This window comes from Ctenopharyngodon idella, chromosome 6, assembly GCF_019924925.1.
Source record: "Ctenopharyngodon idella isolate HZGC_01 chromosome 6, HZGC01, whole genome shotgun sequence".
In the NCBI taxonomy this organism is placed as follows: domain Eukaryota; kingdom Metazoa; phylum Chordata; class Actinopteri; order Cypriniformes; family Xenocyprididae; genus Ctenopharyngodon; species Ctenopharyngodon idella.
The window spans coordinates 6370922-6395037 of NC_067225.1; the positions used below are offsets into that span (position 1 = coordinate 6370922).

At 38.0% G+C, this 24116-nt stretch overlaps 1 protein-coding gene across 2 annotated transcripts; it reads right to left on the reverse strand.

Moving 5' to 3' along the window:
* Nucleotides 1-24116, reverse strand: ccdc85al (coiled-coil domain containing 85A, like). 2 transcript variants are annotated; one of them, XM_051896156.1, is made up of 5 exons: nt 23189-24116; nt 21093-22092; nt 7040-7097; nt 4603-4639; nt 1-957 (listed from the first exon to the last, which is right to left on the reverse strand). In XM_051896156.1, exons 1-5 carry the CDS (start codon nt 23423-23425, stop codon nt 952-954), a joined length of 1338 nt encoding a protein of 445 aa, XP_051752116.1. In that variant the 5' UTR covers nt 23426-24116; the 3' UTR covers nt 1-951. The 2 variants fall into 2 exon arrangements, with proteins under 2 accessions (XP_051752116.1, XP_051752117.1); XM_051896157.1 differs by lacking the exon at nt 4603-4639 and having other exon boundaries at nt 23189-24111.

Here is a 24116-nt window from a genome sequence, read left to right on the forward strand (position 1 = left end):
TACATAATGAAAATCCTTTAATATTTTGCACATAGATATATTCATATTATTATTGTTATAATAATAACTGTAAGTCAAAAATAATAGTCATTATATGCATATAAAACTAATCCATTAATTTACTATACTATGCTGTACTTCTGTATATAAAACAACATGAAGAAACACCTCATTAGCTTATATACAGGAGCTTGGAGGGAAGGAATAATAAAGCCAATAAACACGCATACATACACACACAGAATCAGTGCAAAACACTGATGAGGTTATTCAGTCACTGACAACATGTACAGAGTCCATTCTGCTTTCGCTGATGACCATAAACCATACACAAACACCTTGCACTGGTGTCAGTCATGTAAAAAAAACAATCCAAGATATGGAAAAACTAGCAAACATGATACTGATTCTCCTTCATAGATGCCTGGATGAAAAATGAACATTAAGGATATTTCAAATAGCTTTGGTTGAAAAGAAACTGCATAAATAAACATCAAGGACAGGGAAGCACCTTCAGAGAAGCCACAGCATCGTGTTTCATGTGTCCTATTGCTACTCAGAATGATACAAAGAGACACCGATATAGAGAGAGGGACGGCTCGAGTGTTTGATTACCCAAATGCAGTGCTGTTAAACATCTGTAAACCACAGGAGACATTTCGATTCTCATAGCTGTGCATGGGTGTGTCTGTTTCTGTGGTTTGTGTGAGCGTCTTCTTTCACCAGAACGGGTGGGGAAAACATCCTGCGTCTCACTCTAGTCCCCTTTGAAATGATTGCACCAGTGGGTCCACAAAGAAAACTGCTGTTATGACAACTGAAATGAGCCCAGACTGCTCGGCCCATCGAGTACAAGGTGAAGGGATGGAATATCTGCCTGGTGAGAGTGGGGCTCCAGGGGCCCCTGCGTCACCCCAAACCTCCAAGCAAGGGCGTGGTCAAGAGGAGCCATCAAAACTGTGGAGACAGAAATTTCAGTTGTAAGCGGTTACAACTTAAATGAATAAAATCATGACATCAATATTCATGTGCCCTCGTAATCTTTAATCGAAATAACTTCCCCTTCCTCTTGCAGCATCTTATCTTTGATGTTGTATTTACTGGTGTGAGAACGGGACAACCTGTCACTCAAATGTGATCCACCAATAGCAAACCACAACCATCCAATCAATTCCCAATGGACAAAATCACGTCCCGCCATATGCGTCACAATATGAAACATAAAACTATAAAACTTTTGTTTTATCCTGACTTTAAAGAAGACCATGGAATTAAAATTGGAGTTTTGCAGCATTTAGTCTATGTTTGAAGCCATCTGCATACTTTTTTTAAAAATTGACAAAATAAACCTTTAGCCAATACACATGTTAAATTTTCAGACTTTTATTAAAACACAGATAACCACCTTTGTAAAAAAAAAAAAAGAAGTACACTGTAAAACCCAACAGTGAAATGAATTAAATGAAATGAGTTTGTTTCACTCATAAAAGTTCATTGTACTTAGAAAAAAAAAGTTGCGTAAACTCAAAATTTCATTGTAGTAAGCTGAACTTAAAGGGATAGTTCACCCAAAAATGAAAATTCTGTCATCATTTACTCACCCTCAAGTTGTTCCAAACCTGTATGCATTTCTTTCTTCTGCTGAACACAAAGGAAAATATTTTAAAGAAAGTTTGTAACCAGGCTGCTTTGGGGCACCATTGACTTCCATAGTAGAAAAAAAAATACAATGGAAGTCAATGGTGCCCCAGAACTGTTCAGTTTCCCACAATCTTTAAAATATCTTCCTTTATGTTCAGCACAACAAAGAAATGTATACAGGTTTGGAACTTGAGGGTGAGTAAATGATGACAGAATTTTCATTTTTGGGTGAACTATCCCTTTAATATGATTGAGCTGAGTTGCAGCAGATTTCTAATTCCCAGCATGCTTTGCGTCAGACTGTATAAATAAATGTTGAAATTAAGTGTTATTTTGTGTGTTTTTGCACAAGATTAACATAGGGAGACATAAGTTGTGTTTAATGTTGTGTTATGTTGGGATTTACAGGGGGTTCTGTTATGTTAGTTTTGTAGGGTTACCATTGTGGTGAAGAGTAGAGCCTATGATTAGGTTGAGAATGGGCTGTTGTTTTATTATATACATGCAAGTATATAATGACAGTCTTTTTGATAATAGCATGTGTTAGTTGGGCAAGATTGAGAACTGTAGGAGTGAAGGGATGCTGGTGATGTGATTGTTAATGAGAGACACCTGTGCACCATGCTGGCTTTGCTCCGCTTCCGTGGCTCTTGGCTCCGCCCCACTTGTCTCAAATATTTTAAATGTTTTGAGTTCTCTGAACTTATTGAGATTTACAGTGTACACTTGAGCATACTTTTTAAAATAGCACTTATTACGGAAATATACTTTAAAAGAATATACTTAATGAAATGTCTTCAGACACTTAATTGCATGTTATATACAATTAACTGAAAATGTATTATAGTTTATATTAAATGCAATTAGTTGAACTTTCAAGTGCTTTTTTTGACCCACTAAATTCGGTATGAAACAGAAGTTGCGAGTTTCCTATTCTTACGTATATCTGAGTGAAATGGCTTCTCAAACAAGAAAAAATGTAGGACGGGAATTGGTTGAATGGCTGTGGTTTGCTATTGGTGAATCTCGTGTGAGTGACAGGTTGTCCCGCTCTCATGTCAGTAAACATGTAATCAGAGAAGAGATGTCGCTGCAAGAGGGAGGGGAAGTTATTTTGATTAAAAATAATAATAATGTGCACGGATAAAGTATCAATTTTGATTTCATGGTGACTTTAAGTACATTTTAATTTTTAATTTTATAATTACTTCTATTGTCTTTGAAATATGGTTAGAGAGTAGGCCTACTACTTTGTCAGGATCCTGTCTCTTTGCTTTGTCATGTTAAGGGTTGGCGACAGGATCCTTGTCAGGATGCCTGAGTGAGGTCTGCTTGGGTCTGTCTAGTTCTTTGTCAGTTCTGGTGTCGGGACCCAAATGCTCATGCTCCGTGTCCTTGTTTGGGTGGGAACATGGCATGGGTTGCTGATTCCCTTACCAAGTGCTCTTGTCAATTTTATGTGTTGTGGTTTTAGTTTTGAGCACATGGCTTATGGTTGTTCATTTGTCATGTTAGGTGTGATCACATGGCTCCTGTCATGTTTGTTTCTATGTGCCACATGTTCTCTTGTCTCATGTCTTTGTCCTGTCCACTTGTTATCTTCTTATTAGTTCATTTGCCCTACCTGTTTTCCCTCGCTACCCTCCTCATTTCTTTTCCTATATATTTCCCTTGTGTGCTCTGTCTTGTGTTAGTTTGTTTTGTGACAAAGCTCTTGTTCCTGTTGGTTGGTTAATCTGGTCTGGTCCAGTATACCTATTTGTTTACCATCAATGTTTTTGCTCTACTACGGGTCTCTTGTTTTCCCACCCTGTTGGCTGCAGTGATGGGAGAAGCAAAGCTTCAATTGAACCAATTGCTTCACAAAATGATTCACTGTTTCGAAGCCACAAAACGCCACACGCTGGTCAGAACAGTGCCCAAACATGCATAAATACACTTTTTACAAACCAATTGCAAATGTTTTTTTTGAAGGTGTAATCTATTAAATACAATTAACAAGTCATCTAATACCATTAAATATGAAGTGTCTTTACAATATGTTATGTTATTAAATCGTAGGGCTTGTTTTGTTTGTATTAAGGAGAGCTTGGTTAATCAGACCCATAAGAGACTTTTAACTTCAATTCTTTATATTATACAAATGTGTCATTAAATGTCTACAAATTTAGAAAACTGACCCTAGCTCAGGTTAAAATTAGACACTGGTTCATGGGTTCACAGATCGCCAATTTTAATTTTAATGAGTTTTTTCATGTCATTGTTATTATCATTTCTACTGAATCTTGTATCATGTATTTTAAATATATTTCTAATTGCACAATTGTAATGATGAAGTTGTAAATTAGTACAATTAAAATATAGTAACTTTCAATGTAATATTAACAACCACACTACAGTTAAAGTTATAATCAAGTAGCCTACTTTACCTTAGTATTCAACACATCAAAATAAGTGTACGACAAAAGATTATTAAAGCATAATGATTTAAAATGTACTTTAAAAGTAAAACTTTTATTGGGACATTTTTGCACTTTTTAAAAGCACTTAAAAACATTATTTCTACAATATAAAGAAATAGTGGTAACACTTTATTATAGGGAACACATATAAACTATTAACTACGACTTTTCCCTCAATAAACTCCTAATTTACTGCTTATTAACAGTTAGTAAGTTAGTTGTTAAGTTTAGGTATTGGGTAGGATTAAGAATGTAGAATAAGGTCTTGCAAAATAAGGCATTAATATGTGCTTAATAAGTACTAATAAATAGCCAATATTCTAGTAATATGCATGCTAATAAGCAACTAGTTAAAAGACCCTAAAATAAAGTGTTACCGAAATAGTAATAGTAGTATGCTATTCTGAATTCAGCATATGTCAACACTGGACATAAAACTGTGCCTGTTGAGCGTTTTTAAACAAATAGTTCACCCATAAATGTGTCATCATTTACTAACCTCTGTTTTGTTCCAACCCTGTATTATTTTCTTTCTTCTGTGAAACGAAAAAAAAAAAAAGAGATATCTTCAGGAGAGCTTTAGTTAATCATTCAAGTAAAATGGATGGTGATTTATTAAAAAAAGGCACCATAGTAGCACCATAAATGTAGTCCATACTCCTTTTGCTCTATATTTCAAGTCTTCTGAAATCATTACGTCATTGTTCACCTCTGCCATATTTCATAAATATCGTGTGCAGTGGTTTTCAAACTTGCTTTTGTTGACTGAATGCAAGCTTAAAAAAGATTTCAAAACTTCAGCAAAAGGGGAAGATTTTTTTGGGAGCTTAGCAGTTTATATCATAATTTTTTGTTTTACAGAGGAATGAAAACAATACAGGTGCCTTAACATGAAGGTGAGTAAATGATGACAACAATTTTTACTTGCAACATGACAAAACTCTTCCTGTAATCACAGGTTTTACAAGAGGATTACAGAAATCATCCATGTATGGCATGGAAGTTGATGTCCTTAGTTACCACAAACATCAAGAAATTGAAAATCATGGGAAAAAATCTGCATTCCTGTGACCGTAGTGAAATCTTGGTGGGATTGGTGAGCAATCCCTAAGGATAAATGTCTGCCTTTGAGCTATTAAATATTAACAAAGCCATTTTCTGCCCCTGCTGGGCAGCTTTACGAGATCACAGATAGACAGGGTCACCTCTACCGTTGTATTCATACACATATGGAAGCATACATGCATGGATCATGGTGACACTTAGGCACTGCATGTTTTAACTATAGTAAGCTGCCTCACTGTATTCTGTCTACATTAACAGCTTTCTACCTGAAATGAAAATTAAAATGCTCTATATAGGCAGCAACCCCATTAGTCTCAGCCTCAGAAGGTACAATCTGTTCATGCATATTGCACACAAAACTGGAAAGCACTTGAGAAAATCAGATCAGACAGAACTCTTGACTGCTTCGCAACTTCTGGGAGTCGGGGTGAACAGATCAGTCAGCCAGGAAACAAAATTTTGTTTCTGGTTAATATAATGAGCACTTCACTGAGCTAGTCTCTCAATTTGCCAAAGTTTGTTAGGTTTGAAGCATCAAATTTTGAAAGATTGTCTTTCTCTACAGCCTGGTGTTTTCTGTAGACCTGTAGAACAGTTTGAATGAGTTTTTCAATGTCAGTCTGTTATTGTGGCATCACTGGTTTTGTTTGTGATTGGTCATTTTATATATCAGTCAGTCAGTTTCTTCCTTTCTAATTAAGGTGTCCTTGGCTAGAATAAGCTGCGAATCAGTATTATTTCAGTATTATAGTATTTATGAATATTTTGACTTAGCTTTTATTTTCATATTTTCAAGTTTTAATTTTAGTGTAAGTTTTAGTAATTTTGTTATGTACTTTTGTCATTTTTAGTACTTCAACTTAAACTTAACTTTAGTATTTTATTTTAGTTAGTTCCCAAGACAGTTTGAGCTTTTTGTGGAATATTTTAGCTTTATTTCAATAAACAAAAATGATTTTAAATGGTTTTAGCTTTAGTAACAATAACAACACTGATCCGAATAATAGTCTTGACTAGTGCTCACTATTAATCCTAGTTTGACTTTAGAATGTTGCTAAACTAACAATTTGACGCACAAATATTGGGTAGAATAGCTCATTTTTAATTACATACCACATTTTTATATTAATACTTTGAATAAATTGTACACTCTAAAAAATGCTGGGTTGAAAATGGACAAACCCAGCAATTGGGTTGTTTTAACCCAGTGGTTGGGTTAAATGTTTGCCCAACCTGCTGGGTAGTTTTATTTAACTCAACTAATGTTTAAAAATTACTGTATTGCTTGCTTAAAATGAACCCAAAGTATGTTGGAAATTAACATTTATTAATATGTTTAATAAATGAACATTTATTAATATGTTTAATGAATAATAATTAAACAATAACATTTATTAAATTGCTTATTAATAATTTTCACCTTTTGATTGTTATTGATGCCTCTAGTAATTATGTGTCTGATATTTAACTTCCAACCTATTTTGGGTTCGTTTTAAGCCAGCCATATAGTCATTTTAAACAATAGTTGGTTAATATAAAACTGTCCAGCATGTTGGGCAAACATTTAACTCAACCGCTAGGTTTGTCCATTTTCAACCCAACTTGGGTTGTTTTTAACCCAGCATTGTGTATTTACTATTGCCTTTTTGCCATATTTATTGAAAATCTGCACTAAGCTTGTTGCAATGCATCAGCAAAGGATGCATACAATGCTGTCTTGGTCAAAATAAGGTTTCTTATAAGGCAGCATAATTTAGCTGCCTACTGTTTTGGAATAAACAGAAGCACACCAGTGATGCCTAAAAATGCTGTCTAGTTAGGCAGCTCACTAGGGTTTGGAACAGAGCCTAAGACACTGAAGCAAAACTCACCTGTCCCAGAGCTTCACGTTCCTGCAGTTGTTGCTGCAACATCCTGCTGATATCAAAGCTGTGAAGATAAAAAAGAATTTTGTGAATGTTATTGCACAGCAGTTGGGTCTGGAAGTACAAAGCCAATTTTCTTTATTTTTAATGATAACGTGTAAACCATGCAAGACAGACCTACCAAAAGCTTAGAGATTGTTAAGCAATCATATAGTACATGCTTCTGTAGAGACCACAATGTTACCATGAATAAAAATTATTATTAAAAAATTACATCATTCGCAATGTTTCTTTTATATAACCTTTTCATATTCAGTTTTCAGTTTTCATTGTTATCCAATATGATTTGAGATTGTTCCAAAGAGCATCTTGTGCTTCAGTGGATGGAAATCTCAGTCTTGATTGCGCGATACTGGGAATCCTTGCTTTTAGATTTGTTTCATCACTAAATATTGATTGGATGCTTATCTTTGATCATCCTTTGAGCATTTGTGGAGCAGTTTTCTAAACCTCTTTGTCGTTCTTGTTATCTGATCAAAGCAGAGGCCCTATCTCTCTCCTGGACATCAGATTTATTTTGTGTTACTAGGTGTTCCTGCGCTGTTTCATGCTTTATCTGCTTTCACGTTGTGAATGTTGGTGGGTGAACCGGCCAGGATAACTGCTAAAACCTCCTAGAGTGTTTCTTAGAAGTCCACAGACTGGCATGAATCTTTAATGGCCGACTGCGAGTGCACGCCTGAAGCAAATATGATAACGAGATGAAAAAACAGAAGCGGTGAATGAAACATAGAGCACTATTGATGCCGGCTTAATGGAGGCAAGCTCAGACAGAATGGATGTGCCGTCACTCTATCTGAATGAATATCGAATGACTTTGAACAGTCAGAGTGCAGGAAATCTGGATAACCTCAGATTAACCTGCCAATGAAAGGTGCGCTCATATATGTTGCATGTAGGATTTTTCTCATAAGTAGTCTGAGAATGTAGACATGACATTGTGAATAGTATCTTACTGTTTGTTCTTACTCTGGCAGATTACACACTCCAGAGTGTGAGGTTTCTCAGCCCAAAGGACTGTCACTATGTCTGCTCGTGTGTGTGCGTGTGTGCACTTGATGGGGTGGCATATGGGAAAAGCAGACAGGTTTACAGTTGGTTTAGTCTAGGCAGACATGCAGGAGAAAATGTTGTTGCCGGGCTCAGTAAAGCAGATAAACGAGAGTTTGCCTGTGGTCTCCAGTGTGCAACTAAACCTTAAAAAGAGAAAATAACTGCTCAGGTGCTGAGAGGGCAACAATTTATGCTGGGAGCCTCTTATTTCCTACAGACAACCCTCAGTCTCTACCTTCCTGCTAAATGGAACCATTCCTTACCATTCTTAGAACTGTTCGGCCTGATGGTGGAAAGTGGCTTATGTTATAGGTGAATATGGTGCTCACACTCGAGGAGGAAAAAACACCCCCAAACTGAGCAAAAATGTGCAATTTGGTGTGTATGTGAAGTTTTAGCTCAAAATACCCCACAGATGATTTTTATAGCATGTTAAAATAGCCAATTTTGGGGGGTGAGCAAAAACAAGCTGTTTTTGTGTGTGTCCCTTTAAATGCAAATGAGCTGCTGCTTCCGGACCACTTTCAAAAGGGGGTTGAGCTTCAAGAGCTCATGCAACAAACAAAGGACAATCTCAAGCACTGAAAATGTACGAAACTGTCGGCAATGGTGTTCAGTTCGAACCGGAGTCAGACAATGATGCCTACAGAGCCAGAGAATATATGCTGCATGGAGACAGAACATCAACATCAACATAGATCATCGACATACACAGCAATCGAATTAAAAACACTCGTTACAACTAACAGTAAACAAATATATACAGACCTTATTCTTTTTTTCAATGGGGGTGCTTAATAAACTGGTAAACTTTATATCCGTAAAGTGCGTGCTCTCTCCTTCATTGCTGCTTGCTCCGGAGACATTATAAGCTGGATCACAAACAGTTTATACTGATCCATCCTTGAGTAACAACTTTATAGCAAAACCTGTGTTTTGTATTGTCCCTTTGCATTGACCCTCGTCAAAGTCCCTTTTAAGGAAAGTCTGTTCACTTGGCGGCCATATTTGCAATGCCTCCAGGCAGCTATTTCGGGCATCCAAGACCAAGTCCTATCTATTTGAATGGGGGAATCCTGAAATCTCAAAAACTGCTTGGCGAACTCACAATTAAATAACATATTTCAAATCAGCAACAAAATCTGACATGAACTGTCCCATAAATGTTGTTTCATGTGCTCAAATTGCGATAAAAAATGTATTATTCAGACTAGACGAGCCAATGCGCATGTGCAGACTTAAGCGCGAGTCTCAGGTTTCTATGGGAACCGGAGCTTCTAACGGCAGCTGCAGTGACGCAATGACTTTATCAATCAGCGATTGGCTCTTTTACTTAGAAGGCGGGGCTTGTTCCGCCATATTGCGCGTTACAGTTTCTTCCATTCATAACTAATAGGAGTGAACCGTCTTTCTATATCTATAGTCTTTGCCCTTGTTCACAAAGCAGTCTGGAGTGAAATGATTTGCGCAGACATAAACAAATTTAGGTATATTTTGGGTCGCATTACCTTCAAAAATTAATTCACTGCATCCTCAGTGGCTCATATGTTGGTAGAAAATGAAGACTCCTATGTTCACTCTTACATCCAACAACAGAACACCGGGATCGCTTACGAACATTGTTGTCTGTAAAGCTGCTTAAGCGTGGAGAAAATGGCAGACTGTCAGTCAGCGACCATGGGCGGGGCCTGAGCAGTGTAATGTCACACTGCTCAGAGAATAAAAAACGGCATGTCTAATGAGACTGCTTTGGTTTAATGGGTAGGGTGGTAGTGTTCACACACTGCTAACACACATTTAACACACATGCTAACATGTCCACTTCAAACACTATGTAAAAGTGAATTTTGCATAATAGGTCCCCTTTAAATTTGAATAGCTTGTAACGTAAATCAATTGGCGCTTTTCCACTGCATGGTAGAGCTCGGCATGGCTCAGCTCGCTTCGCTTTTCTACCGTGTGGTACGACTCGGCTCGGCTCGGCTCAGCTCAGCTCGCTTTGGCTCGGTTTACTTTTCCATTGCAGTTAATACCGCTTCAAAGTGGGTGGGATTATAGACTGATCAAATGAGATCTTTACAACAGTATAGCAACTAATATGATACAGTATAGGCTTTATAGGGTTAAAAGACAGTTCTTTCATATGGGTTATTGAATACTTAGATCAGTTATTTTGAAACACTTGTTGTATCCTACCATTAACATTAACATTCGTTATACTAGGCTTTACATTATAATAATGGCCTAAGTATGCGCTTAGCTCTTGAGCTTGAATATTGAAATTGCATTGTGTAGGCTTTTATAATGTCACTGTGCTTCTTGGCTGGTAGATTATAACATTCAATTTGCCCTGAGAGCTCATGGCCAGATATTTATGCCATGTGGGGCGACTCAGATCTGTCAGATACAGTCTATCCAGAAAGAGGCGGTGCGAAGGTCAAGATGTGTGATTTCATATTTGTGTAAGTTTAAAACTTGTGTCAAGATGAATATCTCTTTCTTTTTCTCCTGTCTCTATAACAGACACACACACATACAAACAGATACACAGCTAACACGAATGCAGATAGACTTACACATTTTTCCATCATCGTAAAACAGGGATTATAGGAGAATGTCCTATATTTTCAGAGATCATGGGAACGCTTAAGCTCTGACAGGGGGAGGAGGCCACAAAATTCTCTTATCAGTGAGAAGAGAATCTACTTGCTCTCCTCTGAATTGTTTGGAATGAATAATTAAATAGTTCTAAATAGATGCAGGAGTCTTTAAACATCACCGTTATGTAAATGTTCACATTTTCTTTTCGTCCGTGATCACCGCTGTCACACAAAGACATCTGCGTGCATCATATTTGTAATTCCAAGTAGTTTAATAAATTCTTGCCTATAAAAACACAGATGTTGTCTTTTATGTTGTCAGTTTATCATTTTCACACATCTGCACTCCTAGTTGTAGATTTTGTATTATAAAAAAAAAACAGCTTTAATATTTTAATACCATGCATAAAATGTCTTACTATCTACAAGATATCATTGAAATAATCACCTCTCTGACAGCCTTGGGCTTTGTTCACACTGCAGAGGAAACATGATTTTTATTTTTTGTCTTTAATCTAATTTTGTAGACTAAAAACTGTTATATAAAGTTATATGTGGCCAGAGCTGATTTTTTGAAGTCACTTTTGCTACCACGTACACTGTGATAGTATAACGATGCAAATGCGCATTCACCAATTTGTGAGACTTTAGCAACAGATTTAACAAAAAGCATTCAGTCTGAAGAAAAACTGATTTTTTGCTGCAAGACTGAACAAAGTCTTAGACTCTGTTGGGGAAAGTTACTTTTAAAAGTAATGCATTACAATATTGTGTTACTCCCTAAAAAAGTAACTAATTGCATTACTTAGTTACTTTTTATGAAAAGTAATGTGTTTCATTACTTTAGTGTTACTTTTTCTCAGCTGTGCTGGGCTTGCTTGTTTGTTTTTTAATAACAACAAAACAAAGTTATATTTTTGGCAAATGTTAAGGTCCTTTCACACCAAAAGTGAAACGTATAAGCCTCAGGCTGAAGGAAATGTACATTTATGCCTGTACAGTAGAGGGCGCAGCTCAAACAAACCTTTCAGCTGTGCTGCCATTCTGGATTAAAGAAGAATATGATACAGGAGAAGGAAGTTCAACACTCTTATTTCTAAATCTAATCTAAAGTAACTTTTGCTTATTATGGTTGAATTGGATCATTGAAGTTCAGCAGCAAAGACATTGGTTAAAAAAGTGAGATACACTATATTGCCAAAAGTTTTGGGACGCCTGCCTGTACGTGCACATGAACTTTAATGACATCCCATTCTTAATCCGTAGGGTTTAATATGGAGTTGGCCCACCCTTTGCAGCTATAACAGCCTCAGCTCTTCTGGGAAGGCTTTCCACAAGGTTTAGGAGTGTGTTTATGGGAATTTTTGACCATTCTTCTAGAAGCGCATTTGTGAGGTCAGGAAGTGATGTTGGCGAGAAGTCTCTGCTCTAATTTATCCCAAAGGTGTTCTATCGGGTTGAGGTCAGTCAAGTTCCTCCACACCAAACTCGCTCATCCATGTCTTTATGGACCTTGCTTTGTGCACTGGTGCGCAGTCTTGTTGGAACAGGAAGGGACCATCCCCAAACTGTTCCCACAAAGTTGGGAGCATGAAATTGTCCAAAATGTCTTGTATGCTGAAGCATTAAGAGTTCCTTTCACTGGAACTAAGGGGCCAAGCCCAACTTCTGAAAAACAACCCCACACCATAATCCCCCCTCCACCAAACTTTACACTTGGCACAATGCAGTCAGGCAAGTACCGTTCTCCTGGCAACCGCCAAACCCAGACTCATCCATCAGTTTGCCAGACAGAGAAGTGTGATTCGTCACTCCAGAGAACACGTCTCCACTGCTCTAGAGTCCAGTGGCGGCGTGCTTTACACCACTGCATCTGACACTTTGCATTGCACTTGGTGATGTAAGGCTTGGATGCAGCTGCTCGGCCATGGAAACCCATTCCACGAAGCTCTCTACACACTGTTCTTGAGCTAATCTGAAGGCCACATGAAGTTTGGAGGTCTGTAGCTATTGACTCTGCAGAAAGTTGGCAACTTCTGCGCATTGTGCGCCTCAGCATGCGCTGACCCCGCTCTGTGATTTTACGTGGCCTACCACTTCGTGGCTGAGTTGCTGTTGTTCCCAATTGCTTCCACTTTGTTATGATACCACTAACAGTTGACTGTGGAATATTTAGTAGTGAGGAAATTTCACGAATGGACTTATTGCATGGGTGGCAACCTATCACGGTACCACGCTTGAATTCACTGAGCTCCTGAGAGCGACCCATTCTTTCACAAATGTTTGTAGAGGCAGTCTGCATGCCTAGGTGCTTGATTTTATATCCGAAATCAATGATTTGGAGGGGTGTCCTAATACTTTTGGCAATATAGTGTACATAAAGTATATTAATGTAATTTAATATAGTTAATTATTACAAGTTTGCTTAAAATTCTGAGTTCGCATTTCATTTTTATTCATTTTGAGAAATACTGAATGTTTTGGTGCAGGTGAGATGAGTAAATGCATGTTCACATTTAGTCTAGAACTACAATAACCATCATGTTCACACAGCACACACAACACCTCTGCACTTTATTTCTCTCACCATGAGGACAGGAGAGCTGTCAGTCAATAAATGTGAAAACAAAGTAACTTGTGTTACTTATTTGAAAAATTAACTTAGATATTTTGTTGTAAATTGAAAAAGTAATGCATTTCTTTACTAGTTACTTGAAAAAGTAATCTGATTACGTAACTCAAGTTACTTGTAATGCGTTACCCCCAACACTGTAACCAGCAAAAAATGCAGAAAAAAAAGCCAATCAGAAATGATTTCTGGCTGTCAGTCATTTTGTCTGTTTGGGTTTGCTGATTGCGTGCGGTTCAAGTTAATAGAACAGCTTACAGCTTACTTTAAACACACTAAAATAATGCCTTTATATGCTGTCATACTGTATCATCCAAAGAATACCCACAATGCCTCTCACAGAGCATGCTAACTGAAGGTCATCGCCTAATTAAGCTCACTGCACATTTGTGCATCTCATGACAGTGTTAACCCATATCCCTTCAGGCAGAGTCATGCTCAGCTCAGCCTGCTTCACCCTGCTGCTGGCTCTATTGTAGTGCACAGTTTGTTTTCTTAATCCCATACATGGCTTATTATTTGCAATAAACACAAAATCAAAAGCATTATTTCATTCTTTTTGGATTTTGCAATGTGCTAATGCCAAAACACATGGAAATCTTATCAAGCTTTTTAAAAAAGACCATTTAAATTGTTCAAATGTTTTACATTCTCACTCCAGTGTTTGGGAAACCTGTCAGAAAACAGTTATGATTGAAATTACAAAGTTTTTTTGGGGATTCTTTTTCTTTTTTGTGAAACGCACAATCCTCACACAAAGTAATGACTCAACACTCTAAGCTGAGCCCGCCATGAAAATCCATTAGGGGCCCGTGACTAAGAGCTCACTGTAATATTCTTTCTCAGGGAAATAAAAATACTCAAATATGGCACACAGGGCAAGAATTATATGACATTTTCTCACTTGCCATCCTGTCTTTGTTCCGTTCATGTGCTTAAACCATGCCACTGCCTAAATGTAAGCCTATTTCTCTATAGCATTTAGTTTATTTTAGTAAAATTCTAAAATTAAAAAAAAAAAAAAAAAACTTGTATACTGAAGGCTACATTTTAGTTTTTTTTTAATGTTATTTTAATACAATTGTAGTAAAGTTCACACTCTTTAACAAATTACTATATAGATGCATTTTATTTAATTTATTATTATTTTATTTTTTATTTTTATTTTAGTACAATTTACACTATTATTGTATAGGTTACTGAAGCTTACATTTTAGTTATTTTATTTTATTTTATGTTATTTTATTTTAATAACATTTTAGTAAAGTTTACAGGTTAACAAATTACTGTATATATGCATTTTATTTTATTTATTTTTAAATTTTACTAAAAAATAAAATAAAATGAAATAAAAAACACACACATTTATATATATATATATATATATATATATATATATATATATATATATATATATATATATATATATATATACAGATATATACAGTAATTTGTTAAAGAGTTTAAAATTTACTAAACTTTATTAAAATAAATTAAAATAAAATAAAAAAACTAAAATGTAGGCTTCAGTATACCTGTGTTTTTTTTTTTGTTTTTTTTGTTTTTTAAATAAAATGAAATAAAAATGATTCATCAGGACACCTGTAAGACTGTGTGTTAGTGGAAGTAGGGGAAAGGTATTTGCCAACTGTATGTGTGGAGGTAAACACTGAGAAACTGTCAGCTTCAGGGCTAAATTTAGAGCTGGAGTCAGAGGGGGGTATCTCCCAAGGTCACGGAGGAGCACACACAACAGCGTTCGTGCTCACACACACCCACACACAGCAATTGAGATACAGGTCTGCCTAAACCACAGGCTTCCCTGGGGACTGGAGAGTTTGAGTCTGAAGAGGTCTGACTTCTGTATTATCAGGAAATGGCTTTTTTCAGGAGTTGTATAATGGCCGCTTTGTCTCCTCTTTAAAAGCCTTATCTGTGGTATTAGGAAGGTCTCAGATTTGCCACGGTTTAAACGCAAGTGAAAGAAATCTCACATGCTCAAGAGTTTTAAAAGTTTCACTGAGTTTTTAAGAAGAGAAGCTTAGACCATCATGTTTAATGTGATTTAACATGCTAAAAAACATTATAATGGTATTGAGTTTAGGGACCTGTTTAGACCTGATATTAAGATGCGTTTTGGTCGATCGGATCACAAGTGGACATTCCCGTTTACACCTGGTGTTTTAATCTGTCTCATAGGTCCACTTTCAACCACTTCTGTCCTGATTTTTTTGAGAGGAGGGTCTATGGGTGGGTAAATGTATGTGTTTTTCAGATCTTTCAATCTAATGGACAAAATAAGCTTGTGCAATTTACATATGAGAGTGTCCGGAGACGACGGAAAAACACACGGAGAGCATCAGCTTTCGTTTCTGCTCTGACACCCGCAAGACCACGGCGAATGCTGTGAGTGTGTGTTAGAAATCAGGAATGGTGAGAATGGTGGGCTTGGTGCATTTTTCATCTTCAAACCAAACTTGGGTCTTCAGCCAGCAATGTTTAAATCCCGTCTGGCTAGCGCGTTTCCCATAATGTTTACGCATTAGGTCATCATAGGCGGATCTGATCGACCAAAACGTATCTTAATACCAGGTGTAAGCAGGGCATATGAGAGAAGTAGCGATGTCCGATTCAAGAACAAATTCATCTTTTTGTTGAATGAGATAATTTTGTTCATAAAATCAGTCTTTACACTCTTAAAAATAAAGGTCCTTTATTGGCATCTACAATTTTATGAAGAATCTTTAACATCCACAAAAGGTTCTTTATAGTCAAAAAAAGGTTCTTTAGATTATTAAAATGTTCTTCATACAAAGACAGAAATGGTTCTTTCAAGAATTGTTCACTGAAAGGTTCTTTGGAACCCAAAATGGCTCTTCTATGGTTGTAAAAAAAACTTTTTGGAACCTTTTTGGTTCATGAGTTTACTGACTCAATGAAGGGTAAGATTATCAGTGAAATTCAACCTTCTGTCTCAATCACGCAATGCTATTTAGAAGACCTGGAATAGAGTTCATGAGTCATATGGACTACTCTTATAATATTTTTATGGTGCTTTAATCCATTAGAAGTTTGAAAGCTCCAGTCCTTATATTCATTGTAAGTGGATGGATTGAAAAATAGATTAACTAGTGCATTATTAAAAATGTCTTCTTTTATGTTCCACAGAGGAAACAGGACATATGTGTTTGGCGTGACATGTTGGTGAGTAAATGATGACAGAATTTTCATTTTTGGGTGAACTGGTCATTTAACCTTGCACTGTTAAAAAAAACACTTTGGTCCCTCCATCTGCTCTCAGTGCAGGGTCAGCAAAAAAAACAAAAAAAAAATACATATCTGAGCCAAGAGATAGAGAGCTAAACAGAGAATAGAGCACCTATTTTTCTCTGCCTACACAACAATGCCCTCATTTTAGTGCTCAGTGACGTGGACATACTTTTCAAGACACGTTTTCTTCGGCATGAAGCTGGATATTGACAGATATTTTCAGCTCAGTGTGTTATGCCTCTATGAAAACAGCTTTCATGTGAAATCCAAAACCAGAAACCAAATTTCCGGCATGAGCTGACAGCATTAGCTACTGTACAACGTGATTCCCATGCAAAGTCAAAGTCAAAATAAAGCCTTCCAGCATCTTAACCAGAAAAAAACTAGCAGCACAATGGTATTAAGATTAGTTTTGAGGAGGTCAAGAGGTGCTTGTTTTCATGCAGGATTTCAGCGAAAAATGCAGAGGGATTGTATTGTGACGCTGTTATTTAGATGCTCATTTATCTGAACTTTGTCGACTAAAGCACTGTGATGTTTATAATCATGTGATTTGGCTTTTTGAATAAGAGCCACACGCTAAGAAAGAAAGCAGAAAAATTATAATTCTCTGAAAACCTCTTACAGGATTATCCAGAGCTTCAACATCACTACATCCCTACATCTACGCACAAGTTTAATTCCCACAACAAATACTACATTTATGAGTTGTCGTGACTGCTAACTCCATTTGAATGTTTTTCAATAGCTACACAATGCGGTAACCATTTCCATCATGCCGGTCTACAAATAGACAACCAAAGCTCACGAACTGTGATATAATCCTGGTTAAACTGTGATATAACCATGATAGAACTCAAAAGTTTAGTTTATATTCACTACAGCTACTGCTGTTGAGTGGAAAAATAAATAAATAATATTGGCTGCCTGAGCACCGTGACTGCAACAGTAAATGCTGACAATGCTGATAGATTCTCTATAAAAGCGGTCACTGACAGGGCACTTCAACAAATACAGATGTCAGAACAGTATTCTTGTTAAGTAAACTGATTGGCTTAAAAGGGATTGTTTGATTAAAAATTGTTTGATCTAAAATTCTGTTACTCATCCTCATGTCATTCCAAACCTGTATTTGTTTCATTTGTGAAACACAAAAGACAATGTTTTGTAGAAAATTATGGTCCAAACCATACTAGACCTCATTGATTTTTACTGTATGGACAAAAAAAACACTGTTTTTCATGTTTAAAGAAGGTTTGAAATGACTTGAGGGTGAGTAACTCAATACTTTACACACACTCAGTTCATTAACACCACAGAGCATTTCAGAGCAGCATTAGGGTTGTCCATGTGAAGATACGGATGATCTGGATGTGTATGGGGTCGGTGAACAATGGGGACAGTGACAAATGCAGCATTACAGACACGCAGGACAGTGCTGAAACCATAGCATCTGGCAACAACAGTCATCTTGTTAGCAATTACCTTTTATTGTTAGTGCTTAGCTGAAAGGCATTCTTGAGGGTCTTTGCAATTTGTAAAGCTAATATCTTTCAATGACTATTATTGATTTCATTTTGACCTTGTCAAGTGGGAGAATGCTATTTTACCACCAGGGATGTTCCATCTTAAATGTAACAAAAAAATCTCATCTGTAAAGATGAGGGAAACTAATTCAACACTGTCAAGAGTCAGCTAAAGAAGTTCTTTGGTATTTTGAGTTATTTAAATCAGGACATCTTTCATGGTTCTTATTTCATCTTAAAGGGGCATTTCTTGAAGCTAATGAATGCAAAGTGAGTCACATCTTTCACCTTGAGGTGAGTGTTTTATGGGCAGCGTGAACTATAGGCTACTCAGCATGTTCTCCTGTAGAAATCGTTATCTGCAGCTGTGGGATATGCACATAGCTGCCTAGTGCCTTTGATTTTCACCATTTCTTATAAACTAAGTATGTGTTTGTGTGTGTGTGTTTATTTAAAATCATGTGGGATTTTGTACAGTCAGTACACCTTTCATCTCATAAGTTCAATTTCGTAAAGAACTTCCATAAAGCAGCAAAAAGAAAAAAACATGAGCTGCATCTGAATATGCCTACTACCTTATATAGTACACGAAAAACAGTACAGCATAGTATGTCTGAATACATAGTATTCAGAAAAACAGTGGGCGAAAAGTACCCGAATGACCTGCTATATACTTGTGAATGGTCATGACAATGGTTGGTCACATGACAAAGCCAACATGGTGGATGTAGTACATCATTCATTCATACTACACACATTTGTACTATACAGAACATACTTTTGTAACAACTGCAAAGTCAAATGCAGTATCTACCCGGACAGTATGCGATTTCAGACACCGAGTTTAATTTATCATTTCGGCTTTTTTTTTTTTTTTTTAGCATTTTAATAGGCTATTTTATTTTTGTATGTGTGCTGAGGTGTTTGTGTTAGTTATAAAAGAGCACCATAGCATTAGCAAGATCTTTGTGATGTTTGTTTTTTTTTGCTAATGCTAATGCTAATTATGCTTTTAGGACATAGTCCTAACTATAGTAATTACCATGCTAATATCATGCTATAGTACATTTTTGTACTATAGGACTATGTGTTTGTAACTTTGCACTGAAATTTGAGTCATAAATAAGGCAAAACAGGACATTGTTTGAATGAGAAAGTCTAACACATTGTGTCTACTTGATTTGGTTTGATTCTCAGTGATACCAGCCATAGGTCTGGTGTCTCTGGAGAAATAATTAACTCTGTTTCAAGGTGGATGAGCCAATCATGGGTAACTTTGGCAGAGTCCGTGGCAATCTGACTGTGGGTGGCAGGCTAGTCTGAACGAAACTGCATAGACCTCGACAACAGCAACAGGTGACAAAAAAAAAAAAAGTGTTCTGTTGATTTGATGTGTCTTATGCTACCTTCATTTGCTATCGGAATAAATATGAGTTTATAAATATAAATATGAGTATATAAATATAAATATGAGTTTCCTAGTCAGAAATCAGTCATGAACGGCCTCTCAAGTCCTATTTACAATTGGGAATCTCAGAGATAATTTTGATACCAAAGTTTCAGAGTTGGGTGGGCCATAAACTTTAAACATGGCAGAGGCTGTAGTGAAAAATTGTATTTGTTTGTTTTGTTCTACTCCATCTACATTGCTTTCTCTTGCAAATACAGTCATGTGTACTTATGTATATTAATAATATTCTTGAAGTGCTTGATTAAACTCTACAGAACAGTGGCCCTCCAGAAGCAAGACTGGACACCCCTGATCTAGATATGGGAAATGTTTAGATGGTTGCCAACAAATGGGATGCTACTTTTTATTTAAAGTGTTAGTTCACCAAAAAATGAAAATTTTGTCATTAATTACTCACCCTCATGTCGTTCCAAACCCGTAACACCTTCGCTCATCTTCGGAACGCAAATTAAGGTATTTTTGATGAAATCCGTGAGCTTTCTGGACAGTGGCAGATGTTATTACCACTTTCAAAGCCCAGAAAGGTAGTAAAGACTTCATTAAAATAGTCCATGTGACTACAGTGGTTCAACCTTAAGGTTATGAAGCAATGAAAATACTTTTTGTGTGCAAAAAAATTAAATAAATAAATAACGACTTTATTCAACAATTTCTTCTCTTCCATGTCAGTCTCTTACGCTGTTCACGTAGTAAACACAGTGCAGCGCTTCCGGGTTCTACATCAGAACACGGGCTCAGTATTGGCTGACGCTGTTTACTTGAGCACCACGACGCACGCGTGTGATGCTAACGCAGGAGCTGGCCAATAATTTGTCAGCGTTCTGACGTAGAAGCGCTGCACTGTGTTTACTACATGGAAGAGAAGAAATTTAATAAAGTTATTATTTTTGTTTGTTTTTTGCACACAATTATTCTCGTCACTTCATAACATTAAGGTTGAACCACTGTAGTCACGTGGATTATTTTAACGATGTCTTTACTACCTTTCTGGGTTTTGAAACCGGTAATAACGAAGGTCTTACAGGTTTGGAACGACATGAAGGTGAGTAATTAATGACAGAATTTTCATTTTTGGGTGAACTAACCCTTTAAAATCTATTGGATATTGACTAAAAAGCTTCTATACATTTTGGATTTAATACGATTTCCCAAAGAAATAGGCAAGAATCAACCTGCCATCCTCCATGATTCCTATTTTTTTTTTTTTTGACAATAAAGCACTGTAATAACAACTTCAGAAATGAGAAGTAGGACATGTCCAATAGCACATGAAGGCAGCATAAGAATGTTTCTCATTACGCCATTTATCAGAACATATCATATTTGGCTTATTGGCTAATACTAAGCTGGGTGAAAATAGGATAAAGATAGAAAAGGAGAAATATATCTCAGGCATAACAGCACACTTTCAATGTTTTCATATATGTGTCATTTTATAAGTCAGACCCACCATTCACACCATTGTAAAGGCTCCGATGGTGTGGCGACAGCTCGTCTCCTGCCAGTCTACGTGGTGACGTCTCTCTACCAGGGCTGCCAAACTTCCCATGTTCAGGGCTCATGCTGTACTGGTGCCTCAGCATCTCAGGACTACTTCCTCCCAGCTTGCTTTTGTCATGGTGGAGCTCTGACATTCCTAGCAGCATGTGTCTAGACTCTGGACTCCCAGGCCCACTTCCTAAGCTGCCCCTGTGCCTCTGGATGTAGAGCTCGGGATTCATGGGCTGCCCTGGAGCCAAATGGAGCTTCGGATGCATCTCCGGACTCCGGTGGCCCAGAGATCGACCGTACTTTTCTGGACTTAGCCCTCTAATCAGCCTATGGTCAGGCACAGATATGGAGCCACAGCGAGGTCGGCAGGGCTGAGGCAGAACGAAGGGATACTCCAGGCTGGTGCTTCTGTGCCTAACAGGAGGGTCAGGGCTGGAGATCTCCCCGCGATCTCCTTCCCCTCTCTTCCCAGGGCGAGACTTCTGGAGATCCGGGCTTTTACTCCCAGTTACTCCGCTAGACGGTGGCTGTGGCTGCTTATGGTGTGGATGCTCAGAGCTGTCGGCACTTCCTGCGCTAGAAGTGCTGCTTCCATCCCCCACGTCCCGCATCAAGCCAGGTACCAGAAGCCCACTCTGACTGTCAATGGAATTGCGACATCCAATGGAACCCGCTCCACCTTGGACTCCTTCCCCTCCGCTGCCGACTTTTTCTTCATCTATCAGCAGACAAATTTCCCTAAGCTCCAGGTTCTCCCGAATCACCTCCTCCTGCTTGCGCTCTAGCTCTGTCAGCTTCTGAAGGTACAGTGCCACCTCCTTCCGCATGACGCTGGCACTGAAGCGACCCAGACGCTGCCACTCACGCGAGACTCGCTTGCCCTTCTGCCGGTCATCGTCCAGGAAACAGCACAGGTCTCGCAGTTCCCGATTGTCATCCTGCAGCTTCTGGTTTACCTCCTTCAGCATTATGGGAAACACACAAAAAAAATAGTGTTTACAAAGAGTTTTTAAAGTTTTGTTTTTAAAGACATAGAATAAAAGATGTGAGGCCACACAAACTGTATGATATAATTTCTCTGAATTAATCATTCCTTATGAGACAAACGTTTAAAAGAAGATTCATCCTTCATCTAAGATAGAACAGTCTAAAACAGGAGTGTCCAAACTCAGTCCTGGAGGTCCACTGTCCTGCAGAGTTTAGCTCCAACCCCAATTAAACACACCTGAACCAGCTAATCAAGGTCTAACTAGGCATACTAGAAACGTCCAGGCAGGTGTGTTGGAGCTGGTTGGAGCGAAACTCTGCAGGACAGTGGTCCTCCAGGACCGAGTTTGGACACCCCTGGTCTAAAGGTATGATCTTCTTAGGTGCCACATTTGACAAACATCTGCCTGAGTTCAATTAAAGCAATAGTTCACCCGACACACATGAGAAGCTATGGCATTTTTGCATCAGTGATATGGAGCAATGCATCTACACTGATAACTGAACTTGATTAACTAAGATTTCAGAGCTTCAAAATAATTGTAGTGAATGACAACTAAGATATTATATGGCTTCAAAAGACTTATATAGTGCAAAAGTCCTATGGACTATTTTTATGGAGCTTGACATATGTGGTCACTAGGAATTGTCATTGTATGGAATAAAGCTGAATAAATCCTTTAAAATTCCCATTTTGTGTTTCACAGAAAAATAACAGCATACTGGTTTGAAAAGACAGCTTGATCATATAATTTTTTTGATAATCTGTTCCTTTAAAGGGTACATCCTTGATTTATTTTATGCATCATTCATGGTTAAAATTTGGAAAAGGCTCACATTTACACAAGAGGTACGGTTTAAATAACGAAAATGGCTTCTTGTCTGGCTAAGAAGCTAAGAAGTTGTTAATTACTTAGCTTATTTCAGTGCTTTTGCAAAGTTGTTTTAATCACAAGAAAATATTCAAGGCGTTATTCCTACAGGAAGAATGATGTGCACCTAAGTGTTTCTGGCGCATCCTCAGAGAGCGCAGGTGTGCTCCAGACACCCATGATCTCATCTGCTCACCTTCAGCTCCCGGATCTCGTTCAGATGCAGCTGGAGGCTTCGGTTCACCTCCCGAATCAGATTACTGTGATCCAGAATGACGCTCATTTTATCGGCTTCAGACCTTCGGAGTCGCTGCACCAGCTCCTCTTTGCTCCATTGCAGGAGATCTTCATCCGTGAGGTTGGAGATGTCTTCTGATGGACTTTCTGACGCCTTCGATCCAGGCTGTGCTTGTAGAGATTGCGCTTTCTCCATCAGAAGAGGTGAGCTGCTGCTGTGTTACCAGGTGCTGATCAAATATTAATGAGGCAGGCAGCATCCGCTGTGTTAGGAGGAGTCAGGGAGACAGAGGACGCATCGTGGAGTGATGCCCGTATCCGATGCCCTTAGAGTGGGAGTCGCCTCGACTTTTCCCCAAAGCAACAGCTGATGCAGCTGACGAGTAGAAGGAAGGGCGGCATACAGAACAAGTCCAAGCCCAGATTATTCAGCATCGACTCCAATTCATAGTTCTTGTAAGTTTATAAAAGTGACGGTATAGGATAGCCGGGTAAATGTGGATGGTTTCAGGCGGCCCGATGCGCTCGCCTCCGTCTGCCTCTGGGCGCTTCACCATCCTCATGGAGACGGAGGAGGAGAGACGGCAGCATCCTCAGCCAGAGCTCCGGAGAAATGAGCGTGACTGCAGCCACTGAGTAAATTCTCTCTCTCTCTCTCTCTCTCTCTCTCTCTCTCTCTCTCTCTCTCTCTCTCTCTCTCTCTCTCTCTCTGCGTGTCGTCTGTTTGTGTGAGTGAGTTGCCAATAGGTGATGCTGTTGTGAAAGTTGCATTTAAGCTTGCATCTATGCGCCATCTATGGACACATTGAGGTACTACAGATAAATAGTAATTATGGCAGTTATGTTCGATTATACAGCTGTACTGTCTACCTTCATTGTATATTTTG